A 22196-nucleotide genomic window follows, 5' to 3' on the forward strand; every position below is an offset into this window, starting at 1 on the left:
CTGAGGGTTTGGTTTAATTTTAAGAACTATACAAGTGTGGACACAGATCAGTGTGGATAGTATATGTGGATGATTGACAGTGTTTTCTGACAAAAGAGTTCTATGTTACCACTAGGGTTCAATGGTAAACTGTGTTAACACTATAAATTAGAAGTGAAGTGTATTTTTATATTAAGTTTTATGTTCAAGACAGTCATAGATGAGATTATTATTGCATGTATTACCAAAGATTCTGATAAAATATGTTCCACAACTTAGATTTTGGATAGCAGCAAAACTCAAAATTAGGAAGATGACAGAATTGGTTGAGTCTTACAATGAGGATCTGCGGAGAGCAATGACGTTATAGGATACTCATGCGAGGAAATACGATCATTTTAAGATCGCCAGACATGTAAAGGCAAACAAGACTTCAATGCTGAAATGATACAAATATTTTGACGATACCGCATTAAGCCAAAATTATTTCAGTCAACAGATGGCAGATAAGTGGCCAACGAATCTAGGACCAAAGTAAAAAAATAAAGTTCAGAGAAGGAATTTTGCTGATTCAGACAAAACGGCAACGTGAACATTGGCGGGTCTAGGGGCGGCTTTTTCTCACGAAAGGGGGGCTCGTTGATCCGCCCCTCCCCTGTTGTGAGACAAAAATGGCTGATTTTATAGAAAATAACTGAAGCATGACTGGAGCAGCCCTCATAAGTCAGTCCCCCCTTTGTGAACAGTACTGGAACAGCAACTGGCGTATATATATAAAAAAGAAGAAGATTTGGTATGATTGCTAATGAGACAACTGTCCACAAGAGACCAAAATGACACAGACATTTAAAAATATAGGTTGTCGTATACATACAGCCTTTAACAATGAGCAAAACCCTTACCGCATAGTCAGCTATAAAGGCTCCCTTATGACAATGTAAAACAATTCAAATGAGAAAACTAATGGCCTTATTTTATATAAAAATCAGAAGCTCCGCAGGGCGCAGCTTTATAGGACGGCAGAGTTCGAACCCTGAACAGTTGGGGCAAGTATGGACACAACATTCAAGCTTGATACAGCTCTGAATTATGATTGTGATTAAATAGTTGACACAACATAGGTTTCTGACACAGAATGAATGTGGTCTAAGAACTTAAACTCAAAAACTTGAAATTATAAATTAGACATTTACCTATTATGGCTCATAACTCAAAAACCATAGCGTTTCGAGCAAATCTGACAAGAGTTAAAATTGTTTATCTGGTCAAATTCTATCTGTCCTGAAATTTTCAGATGAATCAAACGACTAGTTGTTATGTTTCTGCCCCTGAATTGGTATTTTTAATGCATTTTTGCTGGTTTTTTTGTTATTATCTTGAATATTATTATATATAGGCTCCTGACTTGGGACAGGTTCATAATCAAATAATGTGGCGGGGTTAAATTAGGTTTTCATCCTGACAAAATCTATATACGTCCTGGTAACTCATACCCAAATCAGTTTGATAGCAGACTCGTTCCGGTAATGTTGTGAATGACAGTTTATGACCAAACTAGGTGAAGATTTGTCTAAATGTCATTTACAGTCGATTTTATTGATTGTGTAGGCAAAGGTAATATCTATGATTAGCTTGCTTTTTAGCTCAACCGTGAAGTCGATTATGTTAGATAATCTACCCTCCTTTAAGGGTAGACTAGTCCGACAGATAACCAATCTATCTGTCTGTTGGACTAGGCTACCTCGAAAGGAGGGTATTAGTCCTGATTTCGCAGTTCATCCTAACAAGCAAGCTAACCAACGATATTACCTTTGCCTACACACTCAATGAAATCGGCTATAATAGAAAACATTAATAACATTTACCAATTGTTGTTTTAAATGATCAAGATTTTTTTTTAAATACTACAGACATTTACATGATGGAACTAACTCCAAATAAATAAACATACCAGTTTTTCTTGATTTTAATATTTCAGTTTTATACAACGGCTTTTCTTGATTTTGATATTTCAGTGCAACAAATTTTTCTGATCATTTGGATACTTCAGTTTCACACATCATACTTCATGCACAAATTTTCGACATAAAGGTCAATGTTTCGTTCCCAATTGGTTAATTTCTTTTGGATTAATTACCTTGATCCTATCATTCCTTGTGTATATCTTTAGTTGTACTTTACATTGAATTTTTCTTGATAGATTAATATAAAACCAAATATGTATTGCTGCTTAGGTATTAACACATGTGTTCCTATATCCCTTCAATACTTATATTTTTGCATTGCATAAAGTTATGCTTTTCTAATAATGGTTGGACGTGTTTTCACAGTTGCATATATTTTAGTCTGGGATATTTTTCCTATTAATCAATTAGAAATGGGATCAAGCCTTCAGTAACTAGATCAGCATTTGTGTCTGTTGTCTTTTGTTCCGTTAGCTTTTTACTAAACACTAGTCTGATGAGTTACAATCAAGACATTTAGAACTGATTTTTTTAGCTCACCTGGCCCAAAGGGCCAAGTGAGCTTTTCTCATCACTTGGCGTCCGTCGTCCGTCGTTAACTTTTACAAAAATCTTCTCCGCTGAAACTAATGGCCAAATTTAACCAAACTTGGCCACAATCATCATTGGAATATCTAGTTTACTGGGTCAAGTTTATTTGTAAGCAGCAAGAATGTTTCAGTAAAGTGAGATCTACAAACACATCACCATCACCAAACCCCATTTTCGTCATGAATCCATCTGTGTCCACTCCTTTGTTTAATATTCACATAGACCAAGGTGAGCAACACAGGCTCTTTAGAGCCTTTAATTTAATGTTTCCACTCCTAGAGACATACATTTTTATTGAAAATGGAGAACAAGCTGAAAGAGCAAATCATCTGTGTGTAATGTGTGTAACATTGAAATTTTTCAAATCTGATATTAGAAATTATTTTTTACAAAAAATGTTAAAACGCTGCTATATCACTTTTAACATATCATGCTTTGTCTGGGCAAATTTTACAAAGGGAAGTTATTTGTTTAAAAGTGTGTAATAACAGAATCTAGTTTGTAATTGTCATATGGACTTTTGTGAACACAGGATCTCTACTGTGGATTCACTTATTTTAGTAGGTACTAATTTTTTCGTGTTTTGAGGAAAACTTGCATTTTTGAGGATATTTGATTTTGTGGTTTCAAAAAAAGTCTGCATGTAAGCATACAGCAAATTTGTGATTTGTTGAACACTTAAATTTGTGGTTTCTTGTACACATGAAATCACCAAAATTGGTATCTAAGGAATAATAACAAATCCATAGTATTTGATCAGATTGAACATAACGCAACTAATATGAACACTTTATCATAGTTTTAATTTTGTCATCATAGCAGTTAAACAAAGATGCATAGATTCAACTTAAAAAAAAACAAAGCTGGCATATTAATCTACTGTAAGAAAGAATAGTTCAATACATTCACAAATAACTTCATGTAAGCAAACAAATATCTACATAAACTATATCTATAAATATTCTCAACATTATTACAATTCTAAACAAAAATAACACACCTTATAAACTTAAAAACATATAACAAAATTAAATTTTTCTATAAATTTTCATCAACATTTTGGTCATTTTAATTATATAGAATACCCGCATAATATTTATAATTAACTTTTGTCATAAAAATGTAAATATAATAATAAATCAATATTAACTACCAGTAATTCTTGATAACAAATTAAAAAATCATTGAAAAAATAATTTTGAACTCTTTAATGCTATGAATACAAGTACTAACACACAAGTTTTTAAGACCGAAGAATATGTTTATCCTCAAGTCGTTATTCTTTGAAACTTAATAAATTCTAGATTTTTGTTTTCAAAACTGAAAATATTTCCAATAACTGTGGTTAAGTTTAAACACATCTTTATGATTTAACAATTAAGTTTAAACACATCTTAATGATTTAACAATTATTAAGTACATAGCCACTTATTTGTCCATTTATTTGGTTCCAATAAAGAACTAATTTTTTTCACATACAAAATATATCTTACTAAAGTTTCATCCTAATATGACAGATTTTAAATAAGGTTTAACATTTATTAAGTCTGAATCCTAACTTGACAAACTTATAAAAAACAATCGAAAAGGAACTAATTCATTCATTCAGTGAAAAAAATTAAATGTTTTTGATCACTTGAAAAGGAATTTAATACATTTGGTTCTGAGATAGTTTGTTTTTTTAAGTGTTTGATATAATTTTACAAATAACTGGGTGAGGGTGTCCAAACAGAAAAGTATGTTCAATCTTTTTAAATAGAAACAATTTTAAATATTCCTATTTTTGTGTAAAAATTTCACACAGATGCATAGAAAAATGTCATTTAACACAACTTATCAACCTTAACATTGAAACAACAACTATATTGGACTCTTCTATGATTTAAACAATGTATGAAAAGTCAAGTAGTTTGACATAAAAACACAACTGGAATAATTTCAAATGTTTCCACACTATACCAGCAGATTAAAATTATCATCAAATCACCAGTATTATCAGCAGTAGTGTCCATCGCTTTTGTTTTATTGGTGACAATAGTCATCCCAAATTCAACAAAATAAATCACTGCATTTTTTTTCTATATACTTTACAACACATCCATGGAAACTTTAATCATAAACTATTCCAGAAGGCCTTACAAAACCAGTGTTGCATGTACACAGTGAGGGCTAGTCAACACTGGTCCAGTATTAAACTACTGTCATTTTTTTCAAATACATCATTAACATTATGCTTAACACTACCTGAAATTTAACATAATAATTCAGAACTAAGTGTAAATAAGTAAAAACTAATAATAATATTTACAATAAAAATATGGATGATTAATAAATAAATTAATTTATAATGCAAGATGAAATATGCTGTCTGTGTACCACAGCTCTGATTCATTTTTGAACATTTTAAATATTCAGTGAATGTGATTGGATGATTTAAAAACATACTTGATATTCAGCAATTGTGATTGGATGTTTCAGAATATGAAGTATTCTGGGTATTTTTTCATAAAAGGTACTTGTTTACATACAACAAAAAAATGATTGGTGGCAATATCATAAACCCGAGTGTCAACTTATGGTGTTAATCAAAATTCAATTTGACGTAAGAATAATAAAATAGCCAAAAGTCCTTAAAATTCTGAAACTGGAATATTTCCATTAGAGAAAGACCTACATGTGTTGTGATGTCATCCCTATGTGCCACTTGGGTTTATATAAAATGGTAAAAATGATCAGTATGAAGCAAATTTGGAATGTTATAAATGGTACCAACTACTATAAGTAAGTTCACAATGTGCCTAAATTTTACCCTTTCAAAATCACAGTAATTTGTCAATCACAACCGTTCTAAGGCTTTAACTTCAAAATATAGCCTTATAATTCTATATCTAACTGTCACAGTAAACAGACACATATTTAAATCAAACAACGCCTCAGTCAAAATGTACTTCGTTAAACAATGTCTCACACACAGTGTACAAATTTAAACAATGTCTCACACACAGTGTACAAATTTAAACAATGTTTCACAAACAGTGTACAAATTAAAACAATGTCTCACACACAGTGTACAAATTTAAACAAAGTCTCACACACAATGTTCTAATTTAAACACACACAAAAACTAGTTTAAACAATGCCTCACACACAATGTTTTTATTTTAACAATGTCTATTTCTGAAAGAAACTGTTTACCCCAATTATCAATAATGTTTTAATCAGTTTCATTGTTCTGAAAGTTGTAAATTCTATTCATGCTGACAGAAGCTTTTAAAAGTTGTTGAATTCACAAAACTGGTCAAATGAAAAAAAGTGACTTCATGCAAGATTCATTTAAATGCTCACTTGAGCAGTTTTGTTTCTAACAAGTATCAGCTTACTAAAAAGCTTGTCTCAATATAAATAGAATTTCTAATCTGTCAGAAAACTGGTAATCACATGAAAGCTTTGGATTGTCAATTAAAATGGCATTTGATAAAAGCCAAGTAAACATTAATCTTTCTGTCATATCATAATTAAACGTATATCAAGCAGTTTTTAATAATTGAAATGAAAAATAAATTAGATGATTAATGTAAATGGCAAATGAATGGCACTTAAATATCTAATACTAGATACTGGTACCAGTAATAACTATATACCGGTACCAGTAATATAAAAATACAAAATACTAATGGTTAAAAAATAAAATATAGAACCTAATACACAAACGAAGACAATAAAATACTGTATAAATAATGACATTTTTAACTTTGAGAAGAAATAATAAATGCATTTAAAAATAAAAAAGAATTTCTACGTTAACAATTATTTGTTCAATTAATATGTAAGCATTGAAATCAGCAGTTATACTCATTTCAAAAGTAAATTTTTCTCAGTCAGCTTAGATATGTGGATAGAGATTCACTTTAAGAAATGCAAATATATGAAAAAATATATAAAGATTTTTGAAAAAAATAATATGGTAGCATACATGAGAACTTTACTTTTCCAAAGGAGTTTGTCACAGTCACTTTGACTTTGCCATCACAAAATGGCACTACCCACGTAAATGGGAAGATAACTCTATTTATTTTCAATACTGAGATCAGCCTATCAATTGAAACAATAAGCTTAAATCTTAAACATATATAATCAAATGAACAAATAAATACTTATTAATTTGCATTTTTTACATCACTGAAGATTAATAGGTCTTCTAAATGGACATTTTTCCAGAAGATAACTTTAAAAAGGTTTATATATAACTTGTATAAGGCCAAAAACGTATTTGTATTTGTTTACTCCTGGCAGAAAATTAGCATCGGTAGATACATGTAAATACAAAAATGGCTGGATTTGTTTCACTAGGAAGGAATTCTTAAGCTGTTAAAGATCTTGGAAAAGACACACTTGGCGCATAAATAAAATCATGCATGATAGCATATGAATATAATGTAAATATCAAATATATAAATATTGTAAAATATAGCACTAAACACATTGAATGAAGGTGAACCAGATAAAACACAATTAGATTCAGCTGTAACATTCAATTTTGATGAATCTTTATGAACCTAAGAGAGATGATATTTTTGAGTGATTAGGATGTACTTAGGTGAGGTTTTAGAATTTGTGTCAGATATTCAGACTCCTTGGTGTTTTTCCATGACGATATAAGGTAAAATATTTTGCCCTATAACACCTATTTATCTTTTAATATAAGACTTAATAGCTCATAAAAGGACATTTGATAAAATTTTAGCAGATTCTTGATTTTCTTTCTTTTAGTTTGAGACCCAAATAATACCAATGCAAAATACAAGGTAAAAGTCCAAGTCAGCCTTTTCCCACCATATTTTATAAATCCAATATTTTGAAAAGGAGCTCCATGACCTATCAATTTTTTTTAGCTTATTTTCATCCTTAACTAATACTCTTCCAGCTTATTGTATCAATTTAAAATTCTTGATTTACTTAATTTCACCTAAGCTCACCTAAGTACATCCATAAGTTAAATTGATGTTGATGTCGGTGATGATGGGTAGGATGCACCAATTTTCTTGCATTTCAAAGATATAACACTTTTGAAGGAAAAGATGATGATCTGAATGACAGATGATGGATAGATAATACTAGCATTCAGGTGTAAAAAATCTGTGCTATAAACAATTACATCAAATTATTTTGATAGTCATGATAGTTAAAAGGTTAAGTTCATAAATTATAAAATTTAAAATTGTACAACAATTCCTGAAAGACAACTGATACATATATATTTGCATCATGTATGATTAACAACATTACATCACAGTCAAATGGATTCTGTCATTCACAAATTTTATCAACTATTGGAGAAGTAAAATTTGATTTGGTCCAGTCCAGTGAAATTATTAGTTCCAGATTTAAAGATGAAAAGAAACAGAACACAGAATCACATCTGTGAAGGTCCATTGCTTTTGTTCCGCTGAAAAAACAAAAAAGTTTCTAGCAAGAAAAAACATCATCAAGGTTGCCTATCATTTCAGTTAACAAAGATCAGACTTACAAGACCAATTTTCTCTGCCCTGCTGTTTTCATGAGAATAGACAATACTAATTTTTTGCTACATGACTTAACGAACTGTATATCACTGATATTGAGAGATATATTGTGACCAGATAACTAACATATATAGTACTATGATAATTTTTCACTCAACCTATACTTATTTTCCATGATACAGACTATAACATTGTCAAATTGATTATGATAAATGTCCACTCAAACTACACCAACATTCCATGATTTGGACTGTAAAACATTATCTGATTGACATTCCACACAATTCACAATTTCTCAAGATTCTGATTGGTTGACATTAGTGTAGTCTCTATAAAGATTCCCGGAACACTTTCCATTGTAATCCAAACACCGTTGATACAGAATCCGTCATTAACATGAATTATTGAATGTCATGGCAACACATCTAAAAGGCCATTACTACTGTCATGTTTACACATCTTCTAAACAATCACTGCAAAAATAAATAAACATTATTAATTATTAAATTCAAATATAGGAATTATTCAAGACTAGTGGCCCTTACCAAACTTAATCTTTTATACTAAATACCTGCCCTTTTTTTTTGTAAAGAAAAACTTAATGTGATTTATCGTAAATTGTATGTAAGCAGCGTATTTAAATTGAATATACACCATTTCTACACATTCAGCTTTTGAAATTAATCATGTTACTATGAAAATCTGAAATACATACCAATAACAACTCCACATCCTTCTCACTAAAACTTGGTGGAATAGTTCGGGAATATTTCAAAGATAGCATATCACCAACTTCATTTATTATTGCAAGGGCCTGAAACAAGGAGATCAATTAATGTAAACATGTTTTATTGAACATTTAGTTACATATAACTTAAAGAATAAATTAAGACAAAAAAAAAGTTAACATATCAAAGATACCAGGATTGAAATTTCGTATTTGCGACATACATTGGTTTTGTCTACAAAAGACTCATCAGTGGCGCTTGAATAAAAAAAAGGTTAATTAGTTTAAAAAACAAGACCACTGCTCTTGTTAAATCCATCTCTTGGACTTAAATCATTTTAAAATGCATGCATTATATTTCAGTTGAAAGATCTTGTGTACTCGGACATGATTACTTAAAGAATATGAGTACATATCAACCATATTCTTGTTTGTGATAAATGTATTATACTTTAATTTTAAACATTTTCATAAACACACAATTATTGGTTTATAAGTAACTTTTAAGATGACGCACACATTATCTAATGATGGAATGATCGCCACAAACTTTCCAAGTGAGGTCAGTGTATAAAAACTTACCTTGTCCAGCATTTCTTTATTATGAGCAGCAGACAGACAGAACCTTGCTCGAGATTCTATGATTGGAGTGGCTGGGAAACCTACCACTACAATACCAAATCCTCTCAAAACTTACCTTGTCTAACATTTCTTTATTATGAGCAGCAGACAGACAGAACCTTGCTCGAGATTCTATGATGGGTGTGGCTGGGAATCCTACCACCACAATACCAAGTCCTCTTTTCAAACATTCTCTGCCTAATGCACTGAAATATATAATGAGATTGAAATAAAAAGCTAATTTTTTCTAAAAGTATTCTTGATTTATAGTTTTTCAAAAATTAATTCTTAATTTGCCAAGTTAAAAATAAACGATGAAATTTCAATTCATTTTAGTAATATCATCTAGCTTTCATAGAAGGTATAAAGAGTTTTTTGCTATACCTACATATACCTATTGCTCATTGTTGAAGACTGTTTGAGGATTTATAGTGGCTGACATTCTCACCCTTTTATTTCTGGTGAATGAATATTTCAATGACTTTTTTCAGATTTCTTTTTATTTTAATATAGACTATCCTAGAAAGCCTGATGCTGAATAGTAATTATTCTTATATTATGATCAGTCAAGGATTTGCACAAAAATGCAATGACTTATTGAATGACAGATTTATTTTAGATTTAAACATATAGTAAACTGATACAAAAAAGCCCTGTTTCTTTGCTTTATGTTTTTTGGCTGTGCATGTTTTCATTTTGTGTCATGGGTGGATATCCCTGTATTTATTGTTTTTTTCTATGATAAAAAATGTCTATTAAATACTTACGCAATCTTAGATGGCATAAATATTAACAATGGAATGACAGGTGAATCTTTGTTTCCATAGATAATGAAACCCATATCGTGTAACCTCCTTCTGAAATATCTGGTATTCCATTTCAGTTGTTGTACTCTTTTTTGACCTAAAATTGAACAACAGCATGTTAGCATTCTTTAGTGCTCAGTATCAATATCTGACATAAATATTATAAATTATTTGAAGGCTAAAAAAATGTTTTGCATTATTAAAGTATAAAAGAAGGTTCAATTAATGTATAATCAGAACTTGATAAGTGTTTTTATTATTAAGATTTTGCCATTTCAGACTATAATGCGATTTGAAATTTGTGATTTTGAGAAAAGTCCTGTTCAATTTATATAAAAATATTCATTATGGGAGTTCAATTTCTTGCAATTTAACCCTATTTCATTTTTTTACAATAATAAAAACATTGCAATAATATCTGAATCTACAGTACTTTATACCTCTCTGAGAAAGGGTTACACCAAGGACTTAAAAATATGTGAACCAGACTTTAAAAGTATTACTAAAAATAACATTGAATTATACAGAAGAGTGAAAATTGTTATGGTGTTAAAAAAACAGTTTTGACATATTTTCATACCTTCATTAGTGCCATCAGCTCCCATGATGATTGACATAGATGATATGATTTGTTGTGTAACTGGAGGGGCCATGGTACACGAATATATTGATCCATGAGACTGTAACTTCAAATGGTTTATCAAATCCTGAAAAATAATAATAAATTTTAGAGTTATTTCCCTTTGATTGTCAAAAAGCAATATCTTAAACCAAATCTGGTTTTTGTTATATTTTTCTTCATCATGCTAATTTACATCAGGAGATTGATTTTTACATTTCACATCATTCAACTATAGAACCAATTAATGATTGGAAATTAATCACCTCTCATAATGTTTCTTTTTATAATTTCAGCAAAAATTTTAGCGAAAATCTAATCTTTAATCACACATACCTTAGACCCTCCAATATAACCACCAGCAGCACCAAAACTTTTTGTGAATGTTCCCATCATAATATCAATGTCTTTAGGATCAATTCCAAAATAATCCACAATGCCTCTGCCATGTGGTCCCATGGCTCCTACACTGTGGGCCTCATCTAAGTAAACATAAGCTTTATATTTCTTCTTTAATGCTACCACTTCTGGCAATTTTACAATCGATCCTTCCATACTAAAAAAAGATATCATTGTTAGATGACCTTCAAAATTACCCATAATACACCAGTTTAATATCCTGACAGAGGTGAATTACTTATGTGTATGTGTGTCACATCTTTGAGTTATATCGGTTGTCTTAATAACTCCAACAAGAGTGCACAGGCTAAAATGTCTCGCCTTCTTTACTTATCACTGATATTGTGTTGATAGTCCTAAGTATAAAGCTTTATTCAAAACTGTCACATAAACTTAATATAAACCAAAATAACTGAACCATGAAAATGAGGTCAAGGTCAGATGAACCATGCCAGGCAGACATGTACAGCTAACAATGCTTCCATACAACAAATATAGTTGACCTGTTACTTATAGTTTAAGAAAAATATACCAAAACACAAAAACATAACTATGAGCAATGAACCATGAAAATGTGGTCCAGGTCAAATAAAACCTGCACAACTGACATATAGATCATTTAATATTTCCATACACCAAATATAGTTGACCTATGACATATAGTATAAGATAAAAAGACCAAAACTCAAAACTAAACTTTGACCACTCAACCATGAAAATGAGGTCAAGGTCAGATGACATCTGCCTGCTAGACATGAACAACTTACAATCATTCCATACAACATATATAGTAGATCTATTGCATTAAGTATGAGAAAAACAGACCAAAACACAAAAACTTAACTAGTCTATAACCACTGAACCATGAAAATGAGGTCAAGGTCAGATGACACCTGCCAGTTGGACATGTACACCATACAGTCCTCCCATACACCGAATATACTAGCCTTATTGCTTATAGTATCTGAGATATGGACTTGACCACCAAAACTTAACCTTGTTCACTGATCCATGAAATGAGGTCGAGGTCAAGTGAAAACTGTCTGATGGGCATGAGGACCTTGCAAAGTACGCACATACCAAATATAATTATCCTATTACTTATAATAAGAGAGAATTCAACATTACAAAAAATATAAACTTTTTTTTCAAGTGGTCACTGAACCATGAAAATGAGGTCAAGGACATTTGACATGTGACTGACGGAAACTTCGTAACATGAGGCATCTGTATACAAAGTATGAAGCATCCAGGTCTTCCACCTTCTAAAATATAAAGCTTTTATAAAATTAGCAAACTCAGCCGTTGACGTAGCCGCCAGATCACTATCCTTATGTCGAGCTATCTGCAACAAAAGTTGCAGGCTCGACAAAAATAATTTACCACACCATATTATTTTCAACAATAAAATTTACTGGTTTTGGCCAATAAAATAGTCACTGATTGAGGTTACTGAAATTACAAATGCAAATCAAGCCCTATGTTAGAACTTTTCAGAGCCTAAGTGAATCTTTGCTTTAAAACCAAGAGTATAATCTAAAATAAATTTTATTACACAAAAGTCTTGCCTTACCTTCCGAAGACAAATACATGTAAATATTTTTACACATAAAAATGTTAGTGACTGAATTTTAGCTTGTTTACTAACATATCTAACAGACCTAAATTGTTATATAATAACTGAACAATTTTAATAATTTGGAAATTATGTTATGCATTTTTTATCTATATACCTCAATACTGTAATAAAAAATATATATATATAAGGCACACTACAATATAATGAAACACCATCTGTCAGAAGTTTTAAATATATTTTATAGCACAGTACTGTGAATTCATTTATTTTCATGGGTATCAATTTTTGTGGATTGAGGAATAAATGCATTTTTGTTGATATTTGATTTTGTGGTTTTGCCAATCTCTGTATAAAAAGCAGAATTTGAACACACAAAGCCCACTAAAATTGGTATCCCACCAATAATAATGAATCTAATGTACTATCAAACACAATTGCTTATCATTTTCCTACCTATATACTCCTTCTACGACAATTAGAATTTTTTTCCATGGCCTGTGTGTTCTTGGCTGTCCAAAGACTACTGCAGTTTTAAGTTTATTTTCTAAATCTTCTATATCTGAAATATTATGTACATCAAACAGTGAAATATTGGCAATAAATAGCAAATCAACAACCTGGAACAGACAGCAATTACAAACAGAACTAAACAAATCCCAAAGAAAGTCTTCCAAATTATGATTTTCAATTAGTGTATAAAATATGCAGGTTCCAGCTAGTTTTAAAAGAGACAACAAGAGCTTATAAAAAAGAAGATGTTGTATGACTGCCAATGAGACAACTGTCCACAAGAGACCAAAATGACACAGTAATTCAATATTTACCATTATGGTGGAACGTTTTAATGGAAGCTCCTGATAACCTTGACCCCAGCACCAAAGATGAATGGTTTAGTTCATCACTTAAAATGAGGCATCCCTGAAATTATGTAATTATAATAATTCTTAAAATTGCTAAAAACTATAACAAATTGGCATACAAAAATGACTTGTTTGTACATATGTGAAAGATCCTCATTTTTTGTATACAGACACTAGTTTATGGTGTCTCCCGTAAATATTTTGTCATTTTGTACTATTTAAATCTATTGAAACTTCTTTTTTTTTTAAATATAAAAATGTTTGACTACCAACCAAAATATTTTTTTTTGCCATATTAATTCATCCTCTCCTTTGCTGTTATAAACATTTACTGGGACTTTGTATGGAAAGCAGTATGAAGAATATTGGTGTAATGTTCTGTGTTCTAATCATACCTTTTCATTGGTAATGAGTTATGTGTTCTATTTTGTTCTTTCAATTTTATTGGTTGAAGTGACTTTTACACTGTAGATTCTTTATTCTTCCTGGGGTACTAAATTTCCTCAATTTATGTGTTACATAATTTCAATGAACATTCAGATCAGGCAATAAGTTTAACAAAGGAAATAACACTTAAATCAACTTAGTGCAGCTGAAGTGCTTCTCAGAAATTACCTTAAACATTTAAGTTTTTATCTGTAATCATAACTTCTTTTTTTTACATTTTGAAGAGAAGCTTACAGTAACAATGTATTCCACAAGAGGGTTGGTTTATTCAATAACTCACCTTTCCCAAAATTCTAGGTCCATTCATTGAAGAAGAGGCAAAACTCTAAAAATAAGTGGTTGCAGTAATGAAGTCCTCCATAATAGAACTAGTTTATATAACTCACCTTTCCCACAATGCTTGGCATGTTCATGGAGTTAGTGGCAAAACCCATAGGAAAAGTGGTGGCAGCTTCTACTCCAAGAAACTTTGCCACTAATTCATCAAGCTGTTTATGGATTTCTAAATAACCTGAAATCATTAAAATATTTCATTCAAATCTGTGTATTCATTTACAGATCTTGTTCATACTTTTCTATTACTTTATACTATTTTATATTGCTCCTGATTATCTATTTAGCCAATTGGGTTGTTTTATTCTTTTCGTCCTTTCATTACATGTAATTGAAATTCAAATATTCTGTCAAATTACTTTGTAGATCTCTGCTTTCACAATCCTGTCAGTGCAGTTCAAAGGAAAACTGTTGTCCGTTAAACTACATTGCAATCAGCTCTTCTTTTTTTTAATATTTGTTTTGTCATTTTTATCAACAGGAATTAACTTAAGCACTCTTCACATAATAAAAGGCATATGTATATGTCACATGTATGTATATGTATATGTATTAAGATATTATGGTTTTGTTTACAATTATTGGCTCATTAGGTCTGATAACAAAAACTTCTATTAAGTGGCATAGTAATCTTTCTACATACTAGTTCATCTTTATGCGAGTTTATTTCATTTTGACAGCAATAGTGCTCAATAAAAACATCTATATTCATCATACACTTACCGTTACTAAAACTTTTGATTTCCTCTTGATGTGTGTTGGTTTATGGATCCTTAAATTTAAAGGGAACTTGTCCTTTAGTATTAACTTACCTAATTCTTGCCTACTTCCACAACATCCCACGCCATACTTCATTGTAGATTTTTCTACAGCATCTGCACAGGGACCTTTATTTTCAGCAAAACCAAGATAATTATATGATCCAAAATTTAATACATGCTGGGTCTTTCCAGTTAATCTGAAATAAAAGACGTTTAATTTGTAGCTAGGAGACAAAATTTATATTTTTTTGAATTCTGTTTTCCAACTTTTGTTAAATAGATTGAAAAATGTTCTAAATCAAATTACAAATAGGTCCTTGTATAATTGCAATTGGCGATAAATACATGCAGAGTCTTTTTGCAAGCCTAACAAAGATAACTTGAAAATAAATTCATGAAAATTCGCCAATTTGAGACATTTCTTACTAATAACCATTGCGAGTCCTGTAAGCAGGGCGAAAAGACCACTTTCATGACTTTCAAGTTTGTCTGTCACTGGAAAAAACTCAACCATGTGCACTTAATAATGCCATTTAACAGATAGAGGGATGGCCTGTATCCCTGCACTATAAATATTCATCAAGCTTCTTTGTGATCATCATTGTGCAGGATAAACTAGAAATAATGTTTTTTCTGTAGGTACTTAATCACAATTCCCTAAATAGAGCAGTGCTGATTGTCAATTATGAGAATTCAATTTGCCGAATAATTTGTGCAATATAGCATCATAATTTTCCAACTCGCTCAACATGAAACCAGAAGTGACAATGCCCCTAAACAGGGGAATGATGTTCATTACAAACTAAGTTCTTGGACAGAAATGTATCTCGAAAATTGTCTAATATGTACATACTCGAAGTTCCATCCATTATCAGGAGATACACGTTCTAACATATCCATTTCTGCACCAGCTACACTGCATATCGGTCTGTTCCAACAATCTCTTATTCTTCTGTAGAGATTCCTTGTATAAAAACTTTCCCAGCTCTGATAGAGTGAAACGTAACCCTAAAGAGAAAAGCCAAACCTATAATTTTTAGAATTTAAATTGCATGATATACAAACATGTTCAAAGTTTTTTGGTGTTTGAATAATGATAATATTGTACATAAATGATACCAGAGGCAAGCCACTGTGTCATTTTTGTATTTTTGTTTTAATCTATTTGGGAATAGACAGGCACATTATGCTGCACATATAAACCGATTCCAATGTAAGATTATGTTTATGTAAGAACAAATACCTTAAAAATTGGCACAAAAGTTTAAAATGTATAAATCTTTTAAAAAAATATTTCACACAAAAAAAAAGGGTGGGGGTGTCCAAGCCTAAAACATTTGTATTATACCATATATATTGTACCTGAAGCTTGGGTTCTGTGCATGACTTTATTTTTTCAATACCAAGACTCCGCAAGAAATCTCTGATATGTCCAATAACAACCAGAACAGCATATCCCAGATATGTTAAAATGGCTGTAGATAGAGGTGTTTCCTCAAATGTTTCTATAAATGTATCCTTCAGAGGTGTGTTCTGAAAATATAAAGGTATTATTTTCAATACAAGGGAAATAACTAGTAATTTTTTTTTTAAATTACCATGATGAAAAAACATACACTTCATTATTGTTACATATTGTGATTCTTAAACCACTCTAAGCTAAATATTTTGGTTGTAACATTTTTTTCGATCTGTATTTTAAAAAAAAATTACATGGATGTACAGGGTATTAATAAATAAAATAATATTAAATATACATGTCACGATATGTGAGATTGTACCCATACCTGTTTACCCTTCATACAATCATTTATATGTGCAGGACTTCAAAACCGGTTCACACTTTTACAAAAATGTACCCTCTTAGTCTCTAACATGAAGTTGTGATCTATCTTACAGATACATATACATCAGAAACCACACTTTTCATGGGTACTTTACAGCAACACTCATTTACAATGGTTTTCATAAAAATTGTTACCCTTTTGTTTAATAACACTTTAACTATTGTATTGTATATTGCATGCCTGGGACATTGTTAAAATCTGAATGTTTGTGCAGTTGGTATCGTAATTGTGTATTTATATTGCAATTGAATCTATACTAATCAATATTTTCTATTCATCTATGTATGCTCGGTATGCCCCTTGTGGGTTCATAATTGGAACTGAAATGTGCTGTTACATTGTATTATTTAAAGGTTGCAGTTAAATTATCAAAAATTTGTATTATCAAAAACTTGCTATATATCCAATCACTTATGATATATTAAATGCTTTTAAAAACCAATCTGTCAAAAGGCTTAGGCACCCTATACTGTGTAAACAATGATTTTCCCAATAACTTGTCAATTTGATATGGAAAACAACTCCTCAGTCATTTAAACAGAGCAGTTAATGAGATTTTTATCTTCACACTTTTGTTAATGGGAGAGTGATATTTGACTTACTTTGCGTTATTGTTACATGAAAAACAGTGAAAAGCAATGTACGATGGGACTAGTAATATGTACTAAATAATAAAAGTTGAAGACATTTATTTTATACTTACAATACATACATTTACATTTGTAATTAAACAGGGTCTTACCCAACCATGCATTCTGGCATTTACTCTCCATTGACCAATGTAACAATACTATTTTTATTATTGTTACATTTCCATGTAACCGTAGCCAGTGCCATTAATATATGATTTTATAAAAAAGAATAAAAATATATGATTTAGATTTTCCTTTTCAATATTCAGCTTGTAACAGTGTTTCTATATATTTAATAGTTATCTGTCATTTTGTCTGTTTAAAACACTTATAGGTGTAATACCACCATTGATTTTCCCCTATTAGTCTTTGTTAAATTTGCACTTTTCAAAAAATTGTGCAGAATTTATCTTTGTTTCAAATAAAGAATTACTTGGCATGAGTAAAGTTTTATCCTGTCCAGTTCTATAGAAAAAGTTTCACATAACATTTCATTGCATATAAGAAAATAACCATCATTGGAAGTTAACCAATCAAATTTCTCCCCTTATTCTATCTGTGTACAAGGTTTAGTCACCATGTAACCTCAAGATTACAAAATTTTCTATAGAAATCACAAATAAAAAATAATGGTGTTTTGAAAAACCCAAGACAAATGTTTATGACACAGAAATAGTTTTACTGCAATAAAATGTAGGATTAATTCCTACAACTGTCAAATTCAAGGGAATATTTTTTTAGACCTACTTTCGTATGCAACCGGATGTGAAGTACCATGATTTGGTGGTATTACACCTAAAGAAGACCTTTTTGTTCAATAAACTGAATGAGACTTTCTCCCTTTGTAATACTGGTTATTTCAAGCATTTCTGTCAAGTTTTGTCATAATCAGTTCAATAGTTTGAGAAAAATCTAGTATATGGAAAGACGACATCTACAGTGAATCGAGCAAAATTTCTTCGACAAATCCAAACCAAGCCGCATCAAGATAGAATAGAGTGTGGACCAATAAATGATCAAATATCTATCTTATCTGCCTACAAACAGTTGAAAATGATACACAAGATGATTTTAGGAAGATGAAGTTCCACTAATAAACCTCTTTGTCTGCTTTATAAGGTCTCTTTGGGTCAATTTATACCTCTCATTTCCTGAAAATTTCAACTTTTCAGGCTAATAAATGAAAATATTGGGGTAACTTTCACTCATTTATGGTAGAAATGTTATAAGAAATGAGTAATTGAAGCATTTTAGCAGAATGAACAATCCATATAAAAGTTTACTGTCTCCAAGGAGGTTTCAATAAGTCCTCACGTAAAAATTAAATTTACGCCGCGTTCCAAAGAAGGACATAAAAGGCTTCTATTTTAGTGAATAACTTGTCGTTACGACATTAAAAATAATTTCATCTACTTAAAACTATATATTTATTTAAGTATTACCTAGGAAAATGTTATATCATATCAAAATATAAGAAATAAGGAGAAAAAACCCACCCCCTCCAAAAAAAATAATATATGCACTTAGTATGGCTTGTTCTGTCAACTGAATATTCGTGGTACAGTCATATTTTAAGACAATTTTCTCATAAAATGTGTTTTAGAGACTCAATCCACTCAGAATATTTCATTTTTGTATAATTTCACTTAAATAGCAAGAAATTTTAACACATGAGATTACTCACAAGGCCATAGGTGCATGTACAGCTTCCCATATTAGGTGTAATACCACCATTGATTTTCCCCTATTAGTCTTTGTTAAATTTGCACTTTTCAAAAAATTGTGCAGAATTTATCTTTGTTTCAAATAAAGAATTACTTGGCATGAGTAAAGTTTTATCCTGTCCAGTTCTATAGAAAAAGTTTCACATAACATTTCATTGCATATAAGAAAATAACCATCATTGGAAGTTAACCAATCAAATTTCTCCCTTTATTCTATATGTGTACAAGGTTTAGTCACCATGTCACCTCAAGATTACAAAATTTTCTATAGAAATCACAAATATAAAATAATGGTGTTTTGAAAAACCCAAGACAAATGTTTATGACACAGAAATAGTTTTACTGCAATAAAATGTAGGATTAATTACCTACAACTGTCAAATTCAAGGGAATATTTTTTTAGACCTACTTTCGTATGCAACCGGATGTGACGTACCATGATTTGGTGGTATTACACCTATAAAAATTACCTTTCCTAGAATATTCAGAAACAGTTTAATACCCATGTTTCAAACTATATTCCAATAAAGTTTATACACAGATGGAATTTATTTTTTCATGTCCTGTTTTAACTATACTACTAAATAAACATATAAACAATACTTGTTCGTTCATGTACTTATAGAACAGACATAAACAAGTTTTCACACTCAAATCTTAATTGATCACAGCAGGATGTGTCAATAGATTAAACTTTTACTATAAGTACATGTTTCTAATTGTTTACAAGAGTGTTTCCTTTTATTTTGGTCATGTCTCTCAATGTATTGATAAAGGCCAAAATAAATTAATTTTACAAAAAAAATCTTCAGATTTGGAGTGAGACACGCCAAAAAATAACAGCCAATCATTTTTTTTATCATTATGAAATGTCTTTCTATAAATACATGTATGATGTGGCATTGATATTGAAAAAAATATATATTTATTTACATGTATGCACCAGCAAAATTGTAAACTGTTGTATAAAACTTTTATTTATTTAATTACAACAGTGTATTTATATATGCTTCATTAATTATTTAGTTTTATTACAACATCAACACATGGAAAGCATTGATTATATATGTAACAATATATATGAAACTTCACTGTTATTTAACAGAATAAAGGTGGATTGTTAAAAATTGTAAGCACACAGAGTCAATACTAATTTCCTTTCCCAAACTGCAAGGTATCATTTTCATAAGGAGTTATCTGAGTACATGTAGTTCAAATTTCACTTTACAAAAAATAAATGATTTTAAACATAATTCAAATTTTCTACAGAAAATAGTTTATTCTGCTTCAAGTATATATATCTGAAATGATCTCTTCATAATGAAATAACATTAAAAATGTGATGCCTCTTAATATTTAATTTTCAAAATAAACCATTTGAAAGTCACAGATGGATTAATATTTAAGTCTCACCTCTTCAGTTGATAAAACAACATCATAAAACATACAAGAACCACTCTAAAAAGAGTTATGAGAGACTATCTAAATTGTATATACAGTATAAGGAGCTTAATGAATGAAAGAGACCCAAACAGAATTACAAAAAACATAATTGGTCAAATTTGACTCAGGGAATTGGAACCTTGCTTTTTTTTTTATATAATTTATCAACATAAAACATGTCACTGGTATAAAACTAATCATTTAAAAATTTCAAAAATACAGCATTGAATGTCAGCAGCTACAAATGCAGACTCATCAGTTACATGTATCATTGAATTTGTTAATAGAGACTTCGCCAGCTGTATCTTAGATTCTATGTCTTTGAGTTGAATCTTGAAATACTACTTATTTACAAAAATATGGATATCAGAAGTTATTTGATTTAACAAAAGATAATTAACATAATGAGTTAAGATATTTAGTAGTTAATTATTGACCTTTTTGTATATAGATTGGTCATGGCTAAAAAAAATTGTGACAATTAATAAGTAGGAGTTATTTGGTTAAGTATATTTTTTGTACAACTGCAGTGTGCATTAAATAGAATACAAGACACAAAAAGGGACAATTAACATATCCCAATGCATCACAAAATTATTCTAATAAATTAATGTATCAATATAGAAATGTTCTTTAGCAGTTTATAGCAACAAATATATAGTTCTGTATTTATTTTATAGAATGCTATGTATTTTATCTAAAAAAGGGTCAAGGATATACATGCAACAAAAAATTGTTTAGATAGCAACATGCCTAAATTCTAATTATACAACGCAAATGCAGTTCATAAACCAGGGACAGAACAAATTTGTTTTGGCAACCGGCAATATTTACAACGGGAGATAATCATGGAATGTTGTTTACACTATTAAAATGGGCGTGTCCAATCACGCATTCGAATTTTTTTTAATAAACAACATAATCGAAAAAATATTTTAGATTTGTTTTAATATTTTCATTAATTTTAAACAAGATTTTACACTTATTACGAATTTCGACAATATAATGGATCACTTTTTCCGGTTGTAAAAACTATGTTTCAGTTGTAAACACGCGCATTTCCAAATGCTCACATTATTATAGTTATACAAAACTTGGTTATTTTACCTGTGAATTATGTCCGTTTTGATAACAATTATTAAATCCATTAGTTTTCCCGTTCATCCCATTTTTCGGCTTCGTTTTTCCAGCCATCTTCACCACCTAAACTTTAATTTCTAACCAAATTTCGTAACACTTATTTCATAGGACTAAAGTACACGAGATTGACCAATCAAATATAACGTTATATTTTCTCTAAAAGTAACTGACGTGTATTTCCTTTTCGAAACAATATGGCAAA

General features: G+C 30.2%; 1 protein-coding gene across 1 annotated transcript; it reads right to left on the minus strand.

Moving 5' to 3' along the window:
* Nucleotides 1-3384: 3384 nt before the first annotated feature.
* On the minus strand, nt 3385-22188 carry LOC134710149 (serine palmitoyltransferase 2-like). Its single transcript, XM_063570364.1, has 13 exons — nt 21962-22188; nt 16571-16741; nt 16062-16216; nt 15260-15405; nt 14501-14625; nt 13632-13725; nt 13261-13366; nt 11166-11385; nt 10791-10917; nt 10172-10307; nt 9481-9610; nt 8772-8870; nt 3385-8529 (listed from the first exon to the last, which is right to left on the minus strand). The coding sequence occupies exons 1-13, from the start codon at nt 22046-22048 to the stop codon at nt 8527-8529; spliced, it is 1599 nt and encodes a 532-aa protein (XP_063426434.1). The 5' UTR covers nt 22049-22188; the 3' UTR covers nt 3385-8526.
* Nucleotides 22189-22196: the final 8 nt, after the last annotated feature.

The sequence above is a fragment of the Mytilus trossulus genome, chromosome 3, assembly GCF_036588685.1.
Source record: "Mytilus trossulus isolate FHL-02 chromosome 3, PNRI_Mtr1.1.1.hap1, whole genome shotgun sequence".
Taxonomy (NCBI): Eukaryota; Metazoa; Mollusca; class Bivalvia; order Mytilida; family Mytilidae; genus Mytilus; species Mytilus trossulus.

Coding starts and splice junctions, on each gene's coding strand:
- LOC134710149 (XM_063570364.1), bottom strand. CDS start 22,048: ATGGCTGGAAAAACGAAGCCGAAAAATGGGATGAACGGGAAAACTAAT. Junction 13,726..14,500: donor TGCCAAGCATTGTGGGAAAG/GTGAGTTATATA, acceptor ACATAATTTCAG/GGATGCCTCATTTTAAGTGA. Junction 8,871..9,480: donor ATAAAGAAATGTTAGACAAG/GTAAGTTTTGAG, acceptor TCCTTGTTTCAG/GCCCTTGCAATAATAAATGA.